The 19,000-nt window shown below is 36.1% G+C and overlaps 1 protein-coding gene across 14 annotated transcripts; it reads left to right on the forward strand.

The window, feature by feature from the left end:
- Positions 1 to 1,790: 1,790 nt before the first annotated feature.
- LOC132601453 (protein MICRORCHIDIA 6-like) lies at positions 1,791 to 18,506 on the forward strand. Of its 14 annotated transcripts, none has more exons than XM_060314556.1 (21): positions 2,223 to 2,517; positions 4,807 to 5,038; positions 5,175 to 5,463; positions 5,755 to 5,829; positions 5,947 to 5,981; positions 8,866 to 8,944; positions 9,049 to 9,138; positions 9,211 to 9,286; positions 11,496 to 11,574; positions 12,383 to 12,511; positions 13,207 to 13,305; positions 13,398 to 13,496; positions 13,586 to 13,732; positions 14,229 to 14,321; positions 15,083 to 15,137; positions 15,253 to 15,364; positions 15,722 to 15,810; positions 16,718 to 16,824; positions 16,984 to 17,063; positions 17,758 to 17,800; positions 17,944 to 18,506. In XM_060314556.1, exons 3-21 carry the CDS (start codon positions 5,256 to 5,258, stop codon positions 18,055 to 18,057), a joined length of 1,809 nt encoding a protein of 602 aa, XP_060170539.1. In that variant the 5' UTR covers positions 2,223 to 2,517; positions 4,807 to 5,038; positions 5,175 to 5,255; the 3' UTR covers positions 18,058 to 18,506. The 14 variants fall into 14 exon arrangements, with proteins under 14 accessions (XP_060170533.1, XP_060170543.1, XP_060170551.1 ...); XM_060314565.1 differs by having other exon boundaries at positions 2,223 to 2,489; XM_060314550.1 differs by lacking the exons at positions 2,223 to 2,517; positions 4,807 to 5,038 and adding an exon at positions 1,791 to 2,196.
- The last annotated feature ends 494 nt before the right edge of the window (positions 18,507 to 19,000 follow it).

Raw genomic sequence — 19,000 nt, forward strand, 5'->3', positions numbered from 1 at the left:
GCTCATTGGCTTCTTCTTTGTGTCCATGTTTTCAAACCTACGTGTAAAGGTAGCCCCATACTAAAGACAATAAGTAGAGCATCATGCCATTACTCTGCTATCTCCAGACTCGTCTCGCCAAATCCTTAGCTTCGTTACCAGTTGTTTGATAAAACAACTCAAAGAAGTGATGTTGTTTTGACGACGCTCACACCGTTTTTCCCAAAATGCCTTACAACATTAAAAGTATTCAACATCGAATAAATAGCTTCCTTTCTTTTCATTTTTCAACTTTCCATGTGGGATGCATTTCACACACACTCAATAGTCTCCCCAAAATCACGATTCTTTCCTTCAAAGTTCAAACTGAGCATCTCTTTGCTATGTTTTTCATCCACGGCAAATTTTCTTCCTTTCATTCTCTTATATTTTCTTCTCAATCCCCGTCAAATTTACCACCTAATTTTCCCCGATTTCATTAATGATATATTTGATTGCACAAGTATAATTGTACAGTTTGATTTTTTATATTTTAAACAAAAACTAATTATAAAAATTAAATAACTCCTTTATAGACGAATATGTAAATAAATTTTGAGGATAGAAACTTGTGTATTAGAAAATAATTTTTTCAGATCGCTTATATGTAAAAAGAAAAATCTCTTGTAGAAAGAGTATAAAACTAAAAACAAATCTGCAAAGGACCACAAAATCAATTTGATAGTTTCAATGTCTGATAAATACACGTATACATAAGGAAATTCAAAAAAAAAAAGAATTTGAAAAGTCATCTAATAATTATATCACCATTAGGTTTTCTCGTTTCTTGAAAATTGAAGACTGTAATTGGTTTTCTCACTCACACTAAATTTCACGTTGACTGAATAATTAATGGGTGAAAATCATTTTCATCCCCCAAATTTAGCTTAAAAATCAAACACATCCCTCATGTTTGAACAATTGACATTTTCATTCCCATCTTAACTTTCGACCATTGACCAGTAAGTTGACCAATCATTAAAGAGCTAAAATGTAATTTACAAATATTTCAATTTAATAAATGCCCTTAATTAAGCATATACATTCTTTTCATAATTGTCATTTCTAGTTCATGAGCTCACGTTGACTACTCATGTTTAAAAAACAAAATGAGTTCACGTTGACTAATGTTGTTTGTACGCTTTGGTCATGAATAATATTTTTTTCAATTTTTTTTTCAAATCAGTGTTTGGTTCTAAAATAATCCATTTTTGCCAAATTCATTTTGAAGTTGGATTCTAAATTTGAAAAAATTTCCAACCCAAATGACTATTTTGAGAGTCAAACAACTTTTTGTTTCAATTTATGTGACCATTTTACTATGTGGAGAGTCAAACGACCTTTTGTTTGACCATGTTTTTACAATATTCTTTTTTATATTTTGATTATTAACTATTATGACTTTTATAGTAATTTTTTAAATATGTAAATTTTATTTTTAAAATGTTAGAGATTAAATGTCTAAATTCACATCGGAAATAAGTTAATTCGACCATCATATTTCGAAAAGGTTCACATAAATTAAAACGGAAGACTAACTTTTTCAAATCAGTGTTTGGGTTGGAACAACAACAATAATATACCAATGTAATTCCACAAACAACTTGATTTTTTTTTTCAAATTTAGAATGCAACTTCAAATTGGATTTGGCGAAAATGAATTATTTTATAACTAAACACTGGTTTTGAAAAATTATTCTGGAAAAATATAAATACTTTATGGCAAATCCTACGAATGACAATAGTCAACATGAGCTCTTTTTTTCTTCAAACATAAATAGTTAATGTGAGCTCATAAATTAGAAATTATATTTATGAAAAAAAGTGTATATAATTAATTAAGGAAATTTATTAAATTAAAAAATTAAATTTTAGCCTTTTAATGACCGGTCAATTATCCGACACTTACCCGTCAATGGCCAGAAGTTGAGATGGGGATTAAGATGTCATTTATTCAAATCTGAGGGATGTGTTTGATTTTTAAGCTAAAAGATTGTGGGAATTCACAGCCACGCGCCGCACTCGCTGTCACCGTGAACTGGATGGACGCTCATCACCTGTTCCGTTCACGCTTGTACTTGGGCGTCCATCAATCATGATGAGGATGCTTCTTGAAATGTCAAGTTTGGTGCTGATATTACTCACACTGTCAGAGTAGGAGTCTTATCTGCAGTAAGGGTATAAATGTATTTTCTACTTGGAGTTGCTTCTCTATTAAGCCACACATGTGCCTTATAAAAGCCCATTTGCATGGAATTTTCACCCACTTTTATTTTTCCTTTTTACCCATTTGTCTTATAAAGCTCATTAGCTTTGGAGTTGTCACCCATCTTTTATTTCTCCATTTTACCCTTCATTGTTGGCTTAAATTAGAAAATTACTTTTTTCCCTAATCTTCATACAATGTCAAATTAGGGCTGAAATTTAGCCCAATCTTCTCAATACTTGGTGATTGGGCACATACTAGAAAGGTATGACTGGACATTGATCTCTTGGAATGTGAGTTTTCCTTATTCTTTTTTGTTTTTTTGTTTTCATGTTTGGTTCCACTTTAGATTTTTGGATTGTTGAACTTGCCCTAATTTCACATCTAATTGAGAAGTATGCTTCTTTGTGATCTACTTGGTAGCTAGAGTTACTTAATATTTATATTGGTGGAAGGTATCAAGTATTCAATGCAATACACTAACCTTAATCAAGAAAAAAGTAGGTTGTTATGTGAGCTTAGTGAGAAGCCTCATGAGTAGGTGAAGGGAAGTGATTGGAGAAAAGTATAGGTGCTTGGAAGGTCTATAGTTGCTAACATTAAGGTTTTTCTTTTGTATGTGTATGTATATATATGTTGCAAAAGAGGGAAATTGGCCACATTAAAATTACCTTCTAGGGAGGTTGGTTTGATATTCAAAAATTGCTCAGCAACCATTGGACAAGTGGGGAATGCTGGAGTGAACCAGAAAAACTCTTTCTTCATCATCAATCGAATCACTGATCGCGACCCAAGATTCTATTTTATCATTAATTCAATCCCCGTTCACATTTTTTTTCTTATCAATGAATAGATCTCTTTACTTGTATGACTTAGCAGAAGGCATTCTACCCGATAAGGTCGATACGTCGAATCCTGCTTGAACGAAACAGAAGATATTGTCAATAAATAGAAATACACCTTGCTCATTAACATCTCGGAAATATTCCGCCATAGTTAGAGTAGTCAAACCAACTCTCATAGAAGCTCCCGACAGTTCATTCATTTGACCGTAAATTAGGGCCACTTTTGATTCTGCAATATTTTCTTCATTAATCAGTCAAGATTCTTTCATTTCCATGTAAAGATCATTTCCTTATATAGAAATATATACCATGCATGTACTTTACGGTGATATTGATGAAGTACAAAGAAAGGGAGAATAATAGAGGAAAAATGAAGAACGAGAGAGAAGAATAAGGGAGGTTTTCTTTGGGTGCTCTACTTCCAACCAAGAGAAGGTTCCTTTGAGAGCTTTGTCTCCAACTAAGAGGTTGAAAGTTCAAGTCACCAAGGGAGGAAGTATAAAATCTGTTGGCCCTAAGGGGGGATTTGGATTTTGTAGCGCGTTGTCTACTGCAATGGGGAAAAAAGGGGATAAATAAAATTAAAGCATTGTTGCATAAAGTGTTAAACAGTGCTTTGCAAACAAAGCATATGGGGGTCTTATTTATAATAGGATGAGTTCTGAACAAGTTAGAACACTTAAAACTTTCCCTTTTAGTCTATTTGAAAAGAATGAAAGCTTTTTATATGATATTAAATGACACTCTGCTTTTTAGTCTATTCCAAAAGAACGACACCTTTTTATATTTGAAAAGTCTTTAATTTTTAAACTTCCATTTTACTCTTAACGACATGCTCTTATAGCTATAGAAATGTCAATTAAGACCGTAAGTTCTAAGGGTACTTTTGATGTCGCCAAACTTTATTTCTTTATTAAACTCCGTGTCAGTCAAAGTCATATCAAATAAAATGAAGGAGGTAAGATTAATGGAAACTTTTTCTTTTGAAAATATATGATTATCTCTAAACTAATAGATTGTGTCTTCAGTAAACTTTACCGGTTTCAAAAAAAAAAAAAAAAAAAGAGAGAGAGACTGTTTCTTCAGTAAGATAAAGAAAAAATAACATAAGAAATAGAAGACAGTGATAAAGATTTCTTCATGATGTACATCAGGCATATTGTTGTCTTAATTTGTTGTTTGGACTTTTGAATGAACGATTTTTGAATGACTGGTCAACCTGAAAAGATTCATTTCGTCGCTAGCGTAGCCAGTTTTGTTTATTTTGCTAGTTGGCTTAACTATAATTGGATGGACTTTGTGAAAGTAAATAAAGTAAGTATTAATGCCTGTTGAATTGGAAGGCTGGCTGCAGTGGTGGAGCTAAAGGTAAGGAAGGGATTTCAGTTGAATCCCCTTCATCCGGAAATTACAATGTGGAAGTATGTTAAAAGATATATGTTCTTTTGTATATATAAATTGTTCAATTCCTCACCATAAAAGAAGCTTCTAGGTGTAATATGTTTGCATTTCTTGAATCCCTTTGTTCGGATTTCTGGCTCCACCAATTGGTTAGCTGAACTGGTTATTGTTGTTTTTCCGTGCTTTAGACCCTATATAATGCTCATTACTAGTTGAAAAAATAGTATTTAGTTCATCTTGTCTCTCTGAGTGAAATTCTAGATACAAATTGTAACTCCCATCTTGTCTCTCTATACCTTGCTTAAATATTAAACAAGTTTAAATTTTTGCATTCAGGTGAATTGGAGATGGAGCCGAAAATACTCAGATTAGTCCCTGGTCTAGTATACTTAGGCAGTTAGGCTTTAACTTAGAGGACTTTTTGAAAATAAGAATAGTATATGCATCTCTTGAGAGTTTTAGTCTAACATGGTCTTTTGAAACCCCATGCTCCTTTTGTCTGTTTTGTTCTTTGATCAGTTCTGAAATTTTTGTTCGCTATAATCTGGTCTTTAAAGTCCTATACCAGGTCACCTTCTAGCTTTAAAATCCTTATTCCTGACTTTTATTTATTGAATATAATCATTTTCAGATATTTAATTCTTTTTCAATCCTTAAGGTGAGTTTGACAAACATTATTGACTTGTTCAGCAATGATCCTGTAGGGGTGGATGTGAAGGCTATTAAATTTGGCAGTTGGTTTCGTAGGGCACGCAACTGAAGGAATAACAAGAAACTGAACTATCATGCAACCGGAATTCCAAGCCCCTAGTCGAATGCAAGACATCGAAAGTACCAGACATAGTGGAGCCACTGTATTGGATAAAGAACCCTCTCCAATTGATGCCTCAAGCCTGGAGTCTATGTCACCAATATGTCCAGCACCTCTTTGTCGCCAGTTTTGGAGAGCTGGAAACTATGATTCAGGCCTTATTTCCAAGTCGTCTTCTAAAAGTATTCTTCTTTCAAATACTCGATACCAGTCTTTGTCCCATATAAATTTGATGCTTTGAAAATTCTATTAATGATGAGTCAGGCAGTGATTGCCTATTGCTTTTAAATTTTTTGAAGTGATACTTTAACCTATTTTCTTCCTTTTTCCTGCCAGTTAAAATATATATGTGAGGCTTCATGTCCTTAACTCACTGTTGCTTTGTGCCAAATATCACTCACCAGCTGATTCCTGGTCAAGTATGCATTTATATCTCCATTATCTGTTATCTGACTTGTGGTCTCTTTTGGAAGATGGGGCCAGTTTCCTGCGTATTCACCCAAAGTTTCTTCACTCAAATGCCACTTCACATAAATGGGCATTTGGGGGTATGCATTCTTGTCAATCTCCTAGCCTACATTTCTCGAAGAGCTTAGACATATCACAAGTAGATGCCCAGCAGAAGTTCTAACTTTCACTTGCTTACCTTGTGTTCTATTTTGTAGCCATAGCTGAACTGCTTGATAACGCTATTGATGAGGTAAATTGCTGCTTTTACTTTTTTCTCTGTTTTGTTTCCTTTTTGGTCAGGAAATCATAAAAGCCGCTTCCCATTTTCTGCTGAACTGGGGAAAAATTGCCAACATACTTAGTTTATGGATGCTATTCTTATTGTGAAGTCTTCATGCTCTTATCTACTGAACCCCTGTTTTTTTAGAAGTCCTAATTATGATGTCTTTGACCTACTCTTTTATTGGAAAGCCCCTAAAAGTAAGTGACACGTTGAAAGTTGAAACATCTATGTTTAAACTATATTGTCACTCCATTTGTCTGGAATTTAAAGTTTGTTGATGTAGAGAAATCGGACATAGGGCGTAATGGAACCCCAAAAGCTAGCTCATGAGGTGAGAATTGCCCTATATCATATAAGGAGACAATAACCTATTCTCTTAACCATTTGGGACATTCTAAAAATCCCAACAATATAATATGTGGCCCAAACATTGGGTAAACTAAGAATAGGGATGAGTAAATAAAATGGATCTAGGGTCTAACTCAGCCCCCAAAACCTAGCTAATGAAGTGAGGTTTTCCCATTGTCATATGAGAGGAGACAACAACCTATTTAGCTCAACCATGTGGGCATTCTAACTGTTGACATGAGTAACAATGCTAGATTTCAACGCGTAGATTGTTTTTTTTTTGGTGAAGTAATTAAAATGTATTAGAATGGCATCAAGAAGATGACAGATTGTTTAGTGTTAATATAGGGGAAAATGAAGGCCAACAATAACAAGCCCAGTATAATCTCACTAGGTGGGATCTGGGGAGGATAGAGCGTACGCAGATCTTACCTCAATCTTTTGACGGATAGAGAGTTTGTTTCTGATAGAACCCCGGCTCAAAGAGAGATGAAAAAGCATCATGGATAATAAACAGTAATAATAATAAGCAGTAATAGCAGCAAGATAATATGATAAATAACATAGTAAAAGAAGCAATCAAATAGTACTAGCGACAAGAACAAGCAATTTAAAGCAGTATAAAAGGCATGGTGAACTACTGTAGAAAATAAAACAATTTGATAATCGAAGTACAAGCAACAACAAATAGTATTAGGAATCGAAAGACAAAGGACCTACAAGGATAATACTACAACGATTAGTATGAAATGATAAACAAGACAACACTCAACTACTTATTAAACTTCTACCCTAATTCGTGCCCTCCATAATCTCCTATCTAAAGTCATGTCCTCGGTAAGCTGGACAAGCACCCTCTCGTGTCGAATCACCTCTCCCCAGTACTTCTTCGGCTTACCTCTGTCTTTTCGGAAACAGTCCATAGCCAACCTCTCACACCTCCGCACTGGGCCGTCCGTACATCTCTTCTGCACATGTCTGAACCATCTCAGCCTCGATTCCCCCATCTTGTCCTCCACCGAAGCCACTCCCACCTTGTCCCGGATATCTTCATTCCTTATCCTATCACTCCTAGCATGCCCACACATCCATCGTAACATCCTTATTTTCGCAACTTTCATCCTCTGGATGTGAGAGTTCTTGACTGGCCAACAATCCACTCATACATCATAGTAGGTCTAACTACCACTCTTTACAACTTACCTTTAAGTTTTGGTGGCACATTCTTATCGCATAAGACTCCGGATGCGAGTCTCCATTTCAAGCACCCTGCTCCAACATCATCGTCGATATCTCCATTATCTTGGATAATAGATCCAAGATACTTGAAACTCTTTTTCTGTTGAATGACTTGGGTTCCAAGCCTCGCTTCCACACTAGCCGCGTGCGTCACGTTACTGAACTTGTCTGTCTTGGTCCTACTCAACCTGAACCCTTTAGACTCCAAAGTCTGTCTCCCAAACCTCCAACTTAGCGCTAACTCCGCTGTAGGTCTCTTCAATCGAAACAATGTCATCTGCGAATAACATACACCATGACACCACACCTTGAATTTGCCGCGTCAGTCCATCCATCACCAAGGCAAATAGAAATGGGCTAAGAATTGATCCCTAGTGTAACCCCATCATCACTGGGAAGTGCTCCGAGTCTCCTCCAACAGTCCTAACCCTGGTCTCGGCTCCATCGTACATGTCCTTGATCGCCCTAATGTACGCTACCGGTACACCTCTAGCCTTCAAGTATCTCCATAGAACCTCCCTTGGGACTTTGTCGTATGCCTTTTCTACATCGATGAATACTATATGCAGGTCCCTCTTCCTCTCCCTATACTGCTCCATAAGTCTGCATAGGGGAAATGAAGGCCATTTCTTAGCATTCGGTATTTGAGAATTCAACGGGAGAAGAAGTGTGTTGAAGTATAAAAATAACATAACTTTTTGTGGAATAGTAACTTTTGGGCCCCTAGGGCTTTGGTCTAGTGGTAAGAGCGCATCGCGTGATGTGTGGGTTAGACGCACGTCACGAGTTCAAACCCTGCTCTGGACAAAAGCCTAGCATCTAAGTGGAGAAGGGTAGAGAGGCTGACCCATTATCCCAAAAAATACCCCACTTTGTGGGATTATCTTGGGTATGTTGTTTTTGTTTTATAGTATGTGGTTAACCTTCATTTTTGGCGAAGTGGGTGTTGTTTTAGCTGTAGAAAAAAGAAAAAAGAAAGGTTGTCATTTTTAGGCCTACAATTTGTGACAAAGATAGTAGCTCATAAATAATTTCATACATCAGCATATTGCAGTATTCCGGTTGGTATATGTGAAAAGAGAGGAAAGGGGAAAGAAATCGTCGTGTTGGTGTTGTTCTTTTTAATCTTCTCACATATGGATGGCAATCTCAGGGTCTATAATCAGTCAAATATGTGATGAAACTGTAACTCATCCATCTCATGCAGTTGGGTAATGTACTTACTTTTTTATTGTTTGCATTCTATGTTTCATTAATTTGGCAGATACAAAATGGGGCCACCCACGCCATTGTAGATAAAACATTAAATCCGAAGGATGGAACTTCAGCTTTATTAATTCAAGGTATTCCACTTCCTTCTGGTTTTTGTTTTAACTCTGACTGTGAAGTTTGTTGTTCTTCTGGTTGAACAACTTCGAGATTGTGACAGTTTCTAATATTTTACTAGATAATGGTGGTGGAATGGACCAAGAAGCCATGCATTGCTGTCTGAGTTTTGGATTTTCTGATAAGAAGTCCGAATCAGCTATTGGACAGTGTATGGAAATTAAATAATTATTGTTCCTTTTTCTCCCATTTTTTTTTAATCTACTATACACCTCCTTTTCAGACGGAAACGGCTTCAAGACAAGTTCGATGAGACTTGGGGCTGATGTTGTTGTCTTCAGCCGCTGTATGAAGAACAGGTTTGACACCAGTGGATTATAATTGCAAGAGCTGTTTACCTTTTCCTTTTTTGCCCTGAGAGAACTTTACACTATTGAGCAGTCAAAATGGGTTCTTTGCCTTAGGATATGCACTTAGTTGGAGAGATGCTGATGTATCTTTACAGGATTACAACACTTTATAATAGGGGTTTATAGTTTTGTATTTCAACATAATAAACTTGATTTCTGAGTTGTTGGAAGTGAAGGAAGAAGCTTCCTACCTATATACCTTGAGGCAATTGAAAATTCGGGGTAATGTTTTGCTTGCAACTACTGTTAGTTTTGGTTGGTCTGTTACTGATTTAAGCATTGTTATTAAAGCCACCGTTTTCGTCGCTTAAAGTGATGAAGTAATGTGAAGCGAGGAGCTATCCCTTCTTGGGTGATAGTAATGATCTCAACAAGATGGCAATCCATTCCTTAAATTGTAGTTATCTTAGTTGATCATTATAGTACTAAAAAAGCTATTTTTGATATTCTTTTGGCGAAATACATAGGTGAACTCAAAGTTGACACCAAGATTTAGTTAGATACCTTAGTTTTGTCAGTGTCCAGATAGACACCTCTTCTTGGAAGAAGTATCTCTTAAAACACCCGAAACCAGCAGATCATGTGCGTGAAGTGAAAACTCCGCTGACTTGTCAAATAGACAAATCAGTGAATGCCTCATGTAATTAAAAAAAGTAATTGTAACTTTTATTGGTACCTTTTTAAAAAATATAACAAGAGCAATTAAACAAAATAGAAAAAACTACCCGCCCCGTCCCCTCTCTTCTTCTTCTTCTTCCAAGATTAGCCCCCTTCCCTTCCACCTCCTCGTCCCCCTCTTTTTCTTCTTCCAAGATAGCCCTCTCCCCGTTGCTCCTCCTTCCTCCCCGCCCCCTCTTCTTCTTCCAAAAGCAACCTCCCTCTTCCTCGTCTCTCCATCCCTGCTGTGGATATGTTTATTTTGGCAGTGTTCTTTGTTAAGGTGGTGGTTAGAGGGCGATGGTGAGGCTATGAGCTTGTGTTGGTGTTAGGGTGAAGAAGTGTCTTAGTTTGACTAGGCATGGAGTTTATTAAAAAAAATAAGGGAGACTTTTGAATCTTGTGGTCTTAAACTAAAGATGTGTACAATGTACCAAAAGGCCATTTGAATCTTGTTAAACAAGCCACATAGAATTCTTCCCCCTTTTTTTTTGGTCTTAAAAAAAAAAAAAAAAAAATGTTGGAATTAGAGAGTTACCCAATATAAAAAATAAAAAATAAAAAATCTTTTTTGAACTAACTAAAAAGGAAACAACAACAACAACATACCCAGTATATTCTAACAAGGAGGTCTAAGGAGGGCCCCTACCTTGGGAGGTAGAGAGGTTGTTTCCAATAGACCCTCGGCTCAAGAAAAGGCATTTCAAAGAAGGTCAGATAAGAATTAACAGGAGTAAAGAAGTCATTGCAGAATACAATAAAAAGCATAACAAAGCATAATGTAAAAAAAAAAACAGTTACGACAGCAAACTAATACGATAATCGAAGTACAAGAGACAACAGATAGAAAAAAAGGTAGTGAGACACTTAAATTGAAACAAAGAGAGGATTGTTTAAAGACAACTGGGGCAGATCTTAATCTCCTGTTGTAAAAAAAGACAAGAGTGCTTATTTTTTTCTTGCACTTTATGGAGTAGAAGAGGAAATGAGTTTCACTGTCAAAGTTTGTTTGTTTTACTTTAGGATAATTCAGCATTGGAAAGAAATTTCCATATTAAACAAGGTGAATGTTCACTTTGAGATGGCCTAGTCCGAAGGAGACAGATTATCCCTCCATCTCAAGAATTTTTCTTTTTTGTAAAATAAAATCTTTGAGGTGGAGGGAGTAATATCTCTTCTTGCGACTAGTAGCATGTAAAAAGCAGGAAGGATCGATCTCCCTTCTTTTTCTTGGATCAATCTCTTTTTCTTGGATCAATCTCTCTTCTTTTCCTTTGAAGAGCTAGGGGATACCACTCTACTTTAGGCTACTTCTTCTTTGGAATACCAACACATTGTTTTCTTTTCTATTTCCTGAATGGTCAGTTTAAAGAAGATACTACAAACAATCATTCTTATGGTGAATGAAAGCAGCATTTTTTTTTGGTCCAACAATTTGCTTAATGTAGTTGCTCTATTGGTCATTAATCCTTTGATCTCTTTACATTGCTACTGTGAGCAGGAAATTGATGCAAAGTGTCGGTCTTCTCTCTTTTACATTTTTGACACGAGCAGGCCTTGACAGAATAGTGGTTCCTATGGTGAGCCTTTTCAGTTGCCTTTCTAAGCATTCACTGTAATCTACAAGGCTTCATTTATTTACTCTGACAATCCCGTTCAGTCCCTTTTTTCTCTCAAGACAATCCCTTTCTTTTTTAAGTTCTCATATGCCTCCGACAACATGAGAATTGGTACTTGTGTATCTGTGCTTGTTGAATGTATAAACCTCACCTTTAGAACGTAGATGCAAGTTTTATATTGTCCATATCCTTTTAAATTGTTTGGGATGTTATTTCTCATAGACTAACCTTGCCATGTAGGGGCGGTTCAAGGGAAAGGCAAGTGAAGCCATTGCCTTATGCCCTAAAAGTTAAAATGTTTATGTGCAACTAATATCCTATGGGTTTTTGAGTTTTGCACAGTTCTTATATTAATTGCGTGATAATATAAGTGATGATATATTCAAGAGGGAGATGGAATTGATGTTGATGGGAGTCAATATAAAGTTTGATATGACAGTAGAGTGTGATAAACAAAAATAACACAAAAATAAAAGTTCAAACAATTAGATTAGTTCAGTATTTAGAATCAAATTGGGTGAAACCAAAATTTATTATAGGTATAATTTGAGATTTGATGAAATTGAGGTGGAAATGATTTTGGACTGTTGGAAGTTGAAGAATTTTTCAGCGGCTAGTTTAAGTGCCAGCCAATATTTGTACGGGGAAAGAAATTATTAAATTTCAAAGTTTTAGGGGCAAATGATTCTAATTTCTAACCATCCAACACTCTCTCCCTCTCTTGTTCTTAACTATTTTAGTATTTAACTTCTTTATTCATATGATACAGATTGAATACGAGTTCAGGTCAACAACTAGAAAATGGACGTCAATATGCCGTGAACAACATTTTGTGAATAATCTCTCACTGTTGTTGCAGTGGTCTCCATTTTCAACAGAGGAAGAGCTTCTAAAGCAAGTGAGTCTAAACCTCCATCAAATTTGCCTCTTCTCCCCCAAAAAGGATAAAAGAAAAATTATGTTCCTCATAATGCTTAATGTTGCAGCCCATTCAGAATTATTTTCTGTGATAGTGATCCACAATTCCATGTTAGGCTCGAACTTGCGTTGAATTTTGTATGTGGGGGCAGATCAACTTCATTTACAGTTGTTTCAAGGCTTAAACACCCAGAATTGTCTTCAATTGATTTCTTCACCTGATTTGCTAATAGTTTTTTCTCCTTTTAAATATTAATTTGCTTTATCTGTCTTAATTTTGTAGGTGAGTTGGGGTTTACTGTTCTATAAAAGTTTATATTTCGTTCACATCTCTACCAAATTTTAAGAGGTTAATTTCCTACATTAGTGTCTTGTGATAATTAATAAAACACGAAAATTTGCTCAAAAGGAGGTAAGTGAAATGCATAACATCGGAGTTTGACATGTTAGAAAAAGAGCTCAAGTGGAAGAATCCCCCCCCCCCCCCCCCCCCAAGTCCTGGAAGGGCATGTGAGCGGGGAATCTCTCATGCATAACTTGGAGATCCTTTAAATTTTGAGGGCAAAAGTCGTTCTGGATCCTTAATTTCCTGAACTATGGCTATCTGATTCTTTTTCGTGGTGTTATTAATGTTGTTATAACCTTTTTCAACCAACTATTCTTTTCCCATAACAGTTTGATGACATTGGTGATCATGGCACGAAGATCATAATCTACAATTTGTGGCTAAATGATGAAGGCCAAATGGAGCTTAATTTTCAGTCAGATCCTGAGGTTTGATTTCTCTTTTCCAATTTAATTTTCCCATTTGGAGTTTCTTGCATTGTCACTTACCATAATATGACTACCTCTATTACAATAAGCAGGATATTCGTATCTCTTGTGATGCAGAAAGTGATAAAAGTGGCTCCCTCACGTCAGTAAGTGACCTGCATCTTGCCAACACTCTTCGTTGTTCACTCCGTGTAAGTTCTTTAATGAACAAGATGCACTTGAAGTTTCTTCATTCAGGGAGATCCCTGATTTCTAACTATGTTGTATTTTCTTCTAACAGGCGTATTTATCTATCTTGTATTTGCGAATCCCTGAAAACTTTTGCATATGGTTGCGCGGGCAGATTGTAGAGTATCATAACATTGCTAATGATCTCAAGTATCCAGAATTTATCTTGTACAAACCTCAGAATGGTGGATGCGAAGAGGTTTCCACTAGTACATACTGTAAAGCAAATCATTGACAACATTGATCAGAGCCTGTTCCTTCTCTTTTTTTATTTGTCAGAACAGTATATGCTCTTTTCCTCTATTTTATTTGTCAGAACCATGCGCCGGCTGGCCATCGCTGATTTCTCGGTTATAAAAAAACTTAGGAACAGTATAGTTTCATTTCTTCTTTTAATCTGCTTATTTTTGAAAAGAGGCTGAGGCCTTTCATATTGATTTTTTGAAACAAAATGTATAAATGTGTAAAAGGGTAGTTTGAGTTAAAGCATTAATGAAACTTTTCCGTTCATATAAAGGATGAAACAGCTAGTTTGAGTCAGACTTATTAAATGGAGGACATAATAATACCATAGAAGTGGTGGTATTATTTGAGAGTTGCATGGTGCATTTTTTTGCTATAAAGCTTCAGTAACATCAGCTGCTTCTTCTCCCTCCTTTTTAAGATTCTCAACTGTCATTTTTCTTTGTTCTTAGGGTTCTGTCATTACTTCCATTGGTTTCCTAAAGGAAGCTCCACTAGTGAATATTCATGGTTTCAATGTCTACCACAAGAATCGTTTGATACTGGTTAGTTGCTTTATCCAATGTTTTAATTTTGTTAATGGTGCTTTGACTTGTGTATCACAAGCCGGTTCACGCTTTTTAAAGACAGAGATTTTGAGGCCGACTTCTAGGACTTGATTATGACTGAATTTGATATGAGTAAACCTGTAAGATTGTAAAAATTCCACCTGTGTTCCTACAATTTATTTTGCATAGTTATAAAGCTAGATGTTCTGACCTTCACAGCCTATACGGACCCAATAATTATGAAAGCAAAAAAAGGAAAAGAAGAAAAAATGGATGAGGATGAGACAGTTTCTTCATCTGGACCTAATTTAACTTCCGAGTTCTGATGGGATCCGGTGCATTAGTGCTGATATACTCGCATCCTCTGGACCTAATTAATATGCAGGATAGAAGGAAAAGGATTTCTAAGGATGAACTGTTTGCTGTGGCTCTGAAAAAATGTTTCAGTTCTTAGTTCTATTACGCTCTTAGTTATGTATTCCTCCATATAGAACCTAAGCTTTCTTTGAACATTCCTTTTGTAGCCCTTCTCAAAGTCCTTCCATCTCTTTGCTCCTCCCTTTTCTGAAGTCTTGTCCTTATCAACTAATGTGAAATGTATATTCTGCACTTACCCTGGTTTCGGGACAAGTGTACGGTTTATGCACTGTGTATATATCCCATTGATTAATCATCCTTTGCTAGAACAGATGTTACAGATAAATGATCTTCGGACCCTATATCTTTTCTCTTAAAATTTTCCATTTATTTCTTTGCAGCCATTTTGGCACGTGGTAGTAGGCTCTTCTGTCAATAGAAGCAGAGGAGTAGTAGGTAAGAAGCCTATGGAGCATTACTTTGGACATTTCTTTTCTACTTGTGTGGTGGTTTAGCTTTTGGTCAATTACTTGCTGGAAAAGGTGCTAACTAATTTCCTTGCCTTTTATAGGTGTTCTAGAAGCAAACTTTATTAAGCCAACTCATAATAAACAGGACTTTGAGAAAACTCCCCTCTTTCAAAAGCTTGAGAACCGATTAAAGGAGATGACATTGGAGTACTGGTAGGCTATTATTTGAAAGAGATCTAGGCCTACAAATTTCTGTTTAGCACTGAGCTGAATTGCTCCTATTATTTGAGAGCTAGTTTATCTAACTTCTGCACATGGATTATACATCTGAATTCTGCCGCTTAGGCACTGAGCTGAATTCCTACTGTTCTTGGACAGCCATTTCATATTCTCTGTGTGGATTTCTGTTTTCAGCAAGGAAATGGAAACTGCCCATGTAGCTTCTCAAATTGATTACTGTTGCTTGTCATTCTCGATGCTCTATTCGCTTGTTTTTTTGTTCGACTCTTGGTAATTGAGTTTTTCTCTGATGGTTGAATGTTTCCATGTATTTATATTTGTTTTTTACAGGGACTATCACTGTGGATTAATTGGTTATCATACAACTAAACGGCATCATGCACCTTCCCAGGATTCATTGGAATCTAGAAAGAAACATGGTATGTATCACCCCATTCCATTGAGCAAAATATCCTCTGCTGCTACTGGTGCCAAAGTTTCTAAACTGAGAACAGCTACACCATCCTTCCTAACTAACAGTCAAGATGTTAACGGACCAAAAATGTCGTGATTGAGCACATGAATAGAATCTGTTGTAATTATCTGCCTATTTCGGTGGGGTTTGGATGATACCTCATTTCAGGGAAAATCTTGTAGCAGTTTGGGGAAACAAATAGAAGTAGGTGAACTGTCGGAGAATCTGATATGACTATACCTGGATATGTCTTCTGGTTTAGTAACTTGTCCCAGAAGTGAACTCTCTTAATTTGCAAACGCCGTATGAAGCAAAAGCACAGCTCACAAACTGATATAGTCTGAAAAGATGATTTTGTTGTGCCCTAATCTTCTCTAATGTATAGTGCTCCTGGCACATAATATATACCATACATCCACAATTGGAATATGTGCAAGCTGAATTTAAAAGTGTCTATTCTGACCCAGGGCTTAAAAACTGAAGTATTGTGATGTGTCCCATTGGACATTTTTTAATATTTGATCAAATTAGGGGGACAGAAGGAGACGGAAAGAAAGTATTAATTCATATTTGATGTATGTTTGGGAACCTGTTGCTGTCTCCTGTCTTGCACGTTTTGGAGATCCCATTTTCATGTACTTGTATGATTATATCCATTCAACACACAGTAATAATGAAGAGATTTCACTATTATCCCCTGAGGTTTGTTCAACTTGCATTTTACCTCCATTTGCTATCAAAATAGGTCTAGCACTTGGCCATTTAACAAAACCTTATTCTTGAGTTTGCACTATACATGCTAGCTTTCTCAGTTTTTTGGTTTTCCCTCATAAGTGATGTTAAATATCTTTACTATCGCTTGTGACTCACAGCAAGCACGAAAAGGAAAGACTATGATCGTCAAATTGAACCTGAAATTCTGAAACAAAAGGCTGGATTAAGGGTAAATCTACCTGATCCTGAGTCCATTCAAAATCCGGTTTGTTTCTATGAACTTTCCTCCTCCTACTTTGATTTCATTAATTGGCTGTGAAACTTAGCATTATGTTTTTCCACCATCTTTCTCGTCCTATCATGCATTTGATGTCGCATTTTCTGCTTACTGTTTTAATCCCTTTTTGTGTTTAAATGAACATAGCCTGCGACCACTACCGCAAGTGACTTGGAAGATCAAGAGATGGTCCTCCTCCTTAGAGAGAATAAAAGGCTCCATGCAAGGTGAGTTCAAAATGTGTCGATTGACTGCGTCTCTGTCCTAATTACTACCACCATGATGGTGTTAAATTGAACGAGGAGTTTTAAGAACGAGCGAAAAACTTTTGGCACAAGATAAATAACATACAAGCAGTTTGTAGTTTTTTACGTCATGTCATTACGTGAACAGTGAGAATGTTAAAAGTAAAAGACTGAGCAAATATAAAAAAGGTGTCACGAAAATGAATAATGTTACTCTCACCGTTTCATTTTTGTGGAACTTCTCTTCTTTTTTTCCGCACGGAACTTAAGAAGGGAATCTTTTGAATTTTGCGGTCTTAAGCTAAGATACAAATAATATACTAATATGTCCTTTGAATTTTGTGGTCTGAAACATGTGAGAAAGAGTTACTAAATACAAAAAGTGACATTCTTTTCTAAAAAAAAAAAGCAGACCAAAAAGGGAAGTAAGATACATAGATTGGAACAAAGGGAATTAGGGAATAATCTATATAAAATGGAATCGAAGTAGTAGCATGAAAAAATTCCAATGCAGACGTACATTAGGGAAGTTCATGTTTAGAAAGGTAAATGTAGTTTAGTTCATAATTGCCAGCAGTTTGCATTCTCCCATGTGAAGAACCTCGTGGAGTTGTAATTTGTTTCATACTAGCCTTCTCAGATTCTCTTTTCTGAAGTTCCCTTTCATGTGTATCAGATGCTTGGAAAATGAGAAGAAGGAAGAGGAATATAATGCCAAGGTAATTTTAATAGAATTTGCTTTACCTGTTAATGTTTTGATGTTTGGAAGACACATGCTATATCAGTAGTAGCAGTTTTACAGCAGCATCTAGTTTCAATTTTTCTCTAGTATATTATGGGAGCTCAATTGGGCAATATGTAGGTAACTTCGCTAAGGAAGCAACTGAAAGAAGCACAGCGCGAATACCGCCGCTTGCTAGTCCAATCAGGATTGCTGGAGAACCCCAAGAGGGAAAATACGATTATAATTCTATAGATAAGCTTGTTATAGTCCTTGTAAATGTCTTTTGTATATTTGTATTTTTGGTTAAAAAATCCCATGATAGGGAGCTAATGCTCCCCTTGTTGCCTCTTTTCAACTTCCGCTAGGGAAAGTATTTCTGTTTTGACCAGAATGGGATTAGGAAGATTTGTCCTAAAGGGAAGTCTTGGTGCAATAGTAAAGTTGTAGCCATGTGACCGGAACGTCATGGTTCAAACTCCAAACCATAGAAACAACTTTTTTGTACAAACGTAAGCTGAAGTTGTGTACAGTAGAACACTCAATATGATTTGGCTCTTCTCCGGTCCTGTGCATAGCGAGGGTTTACTACACCAGGCAACTCTTTAGTTGTTGTGTTCATGTGTTTGATAAGAAAAGGAAAACAAATTATGCGAGCTATAGCCCCAAAATCAAGAATGCCAAAATATTACGCTTTTGTTCTCTTTTTCTGAACTTGTAATTATTTTTGCGAAGCAGTTGCTACGGTTAAATCAGCAGAGGGTTATCATAACAAACAAAGTCTCGTCTCAACGTTTTATTCTATGTTTGTTATTACCTTAATGTAGAAGAAATGATATTTGGTAACCACTTTACTGGTGCTATTTAAAACATAGCCACAATTTATAACGTGTTTAAAATTTAGTCATTATGTTATTGCGCTTCTTCCTGCATTAACTTTAACGGTTGTTCAAGAAATTTCGTGATCTTAGAAGTCATGTGGTAAGCTGGCTAACTTTATCTGGCAAAGTGAAACAAGAATTTTACTACTATTCATTCAGTACAAGTGTCGGAATTGGATTTCGTTACAAAGTATAAGGGGCAATTTGCAGGATTGGCCTTCGCTGCCGGTGGTCTTTAATTTTGTCCCTCAAAATGGTGATATATAACTTTTGCTTTTCAGACAGACTTTTGCTAGGTAGAATTTGGATCTTAAAGG

Source organism: Lycium barbarum, chromosome 1 (assembly GCF_019175385.1).
Source record: "Lycium barbarum isolate Lr01 chromosome 1, ASM1917538v2, whole genome shotgun sequence".
Classification (NCBI taxonomy): Eukaryota; Viridiplantae; Streptophyta; class Magnoliopsida; order Solanales; family Solanaceae; genus Lycium; species Lycium barbarum.

Coding starts and splice junctions, on each gene's coding strand:
- LOC132601453 (XM_060314550.1), top strand. CDS start 5,256: ATGCAACCGGAATTCCAAGCCCCTAGTCGAATGCAAGACATCGAAAGT. Junction 13,733..14,228: donor AGAATGGTGGATGCGAAGAG/GTTTCCACTAGT, acceptor CTTTGTTCTTAG/GGTTCTGTCATTACTTCCAT. Junction 17,064..17,757: donor AATAAAAGGCTCCATGCAAG/GTGAGTTCAAAA, acceptor CATGTGTATCAG/ATGCTTGGAAAATGAGAAGA.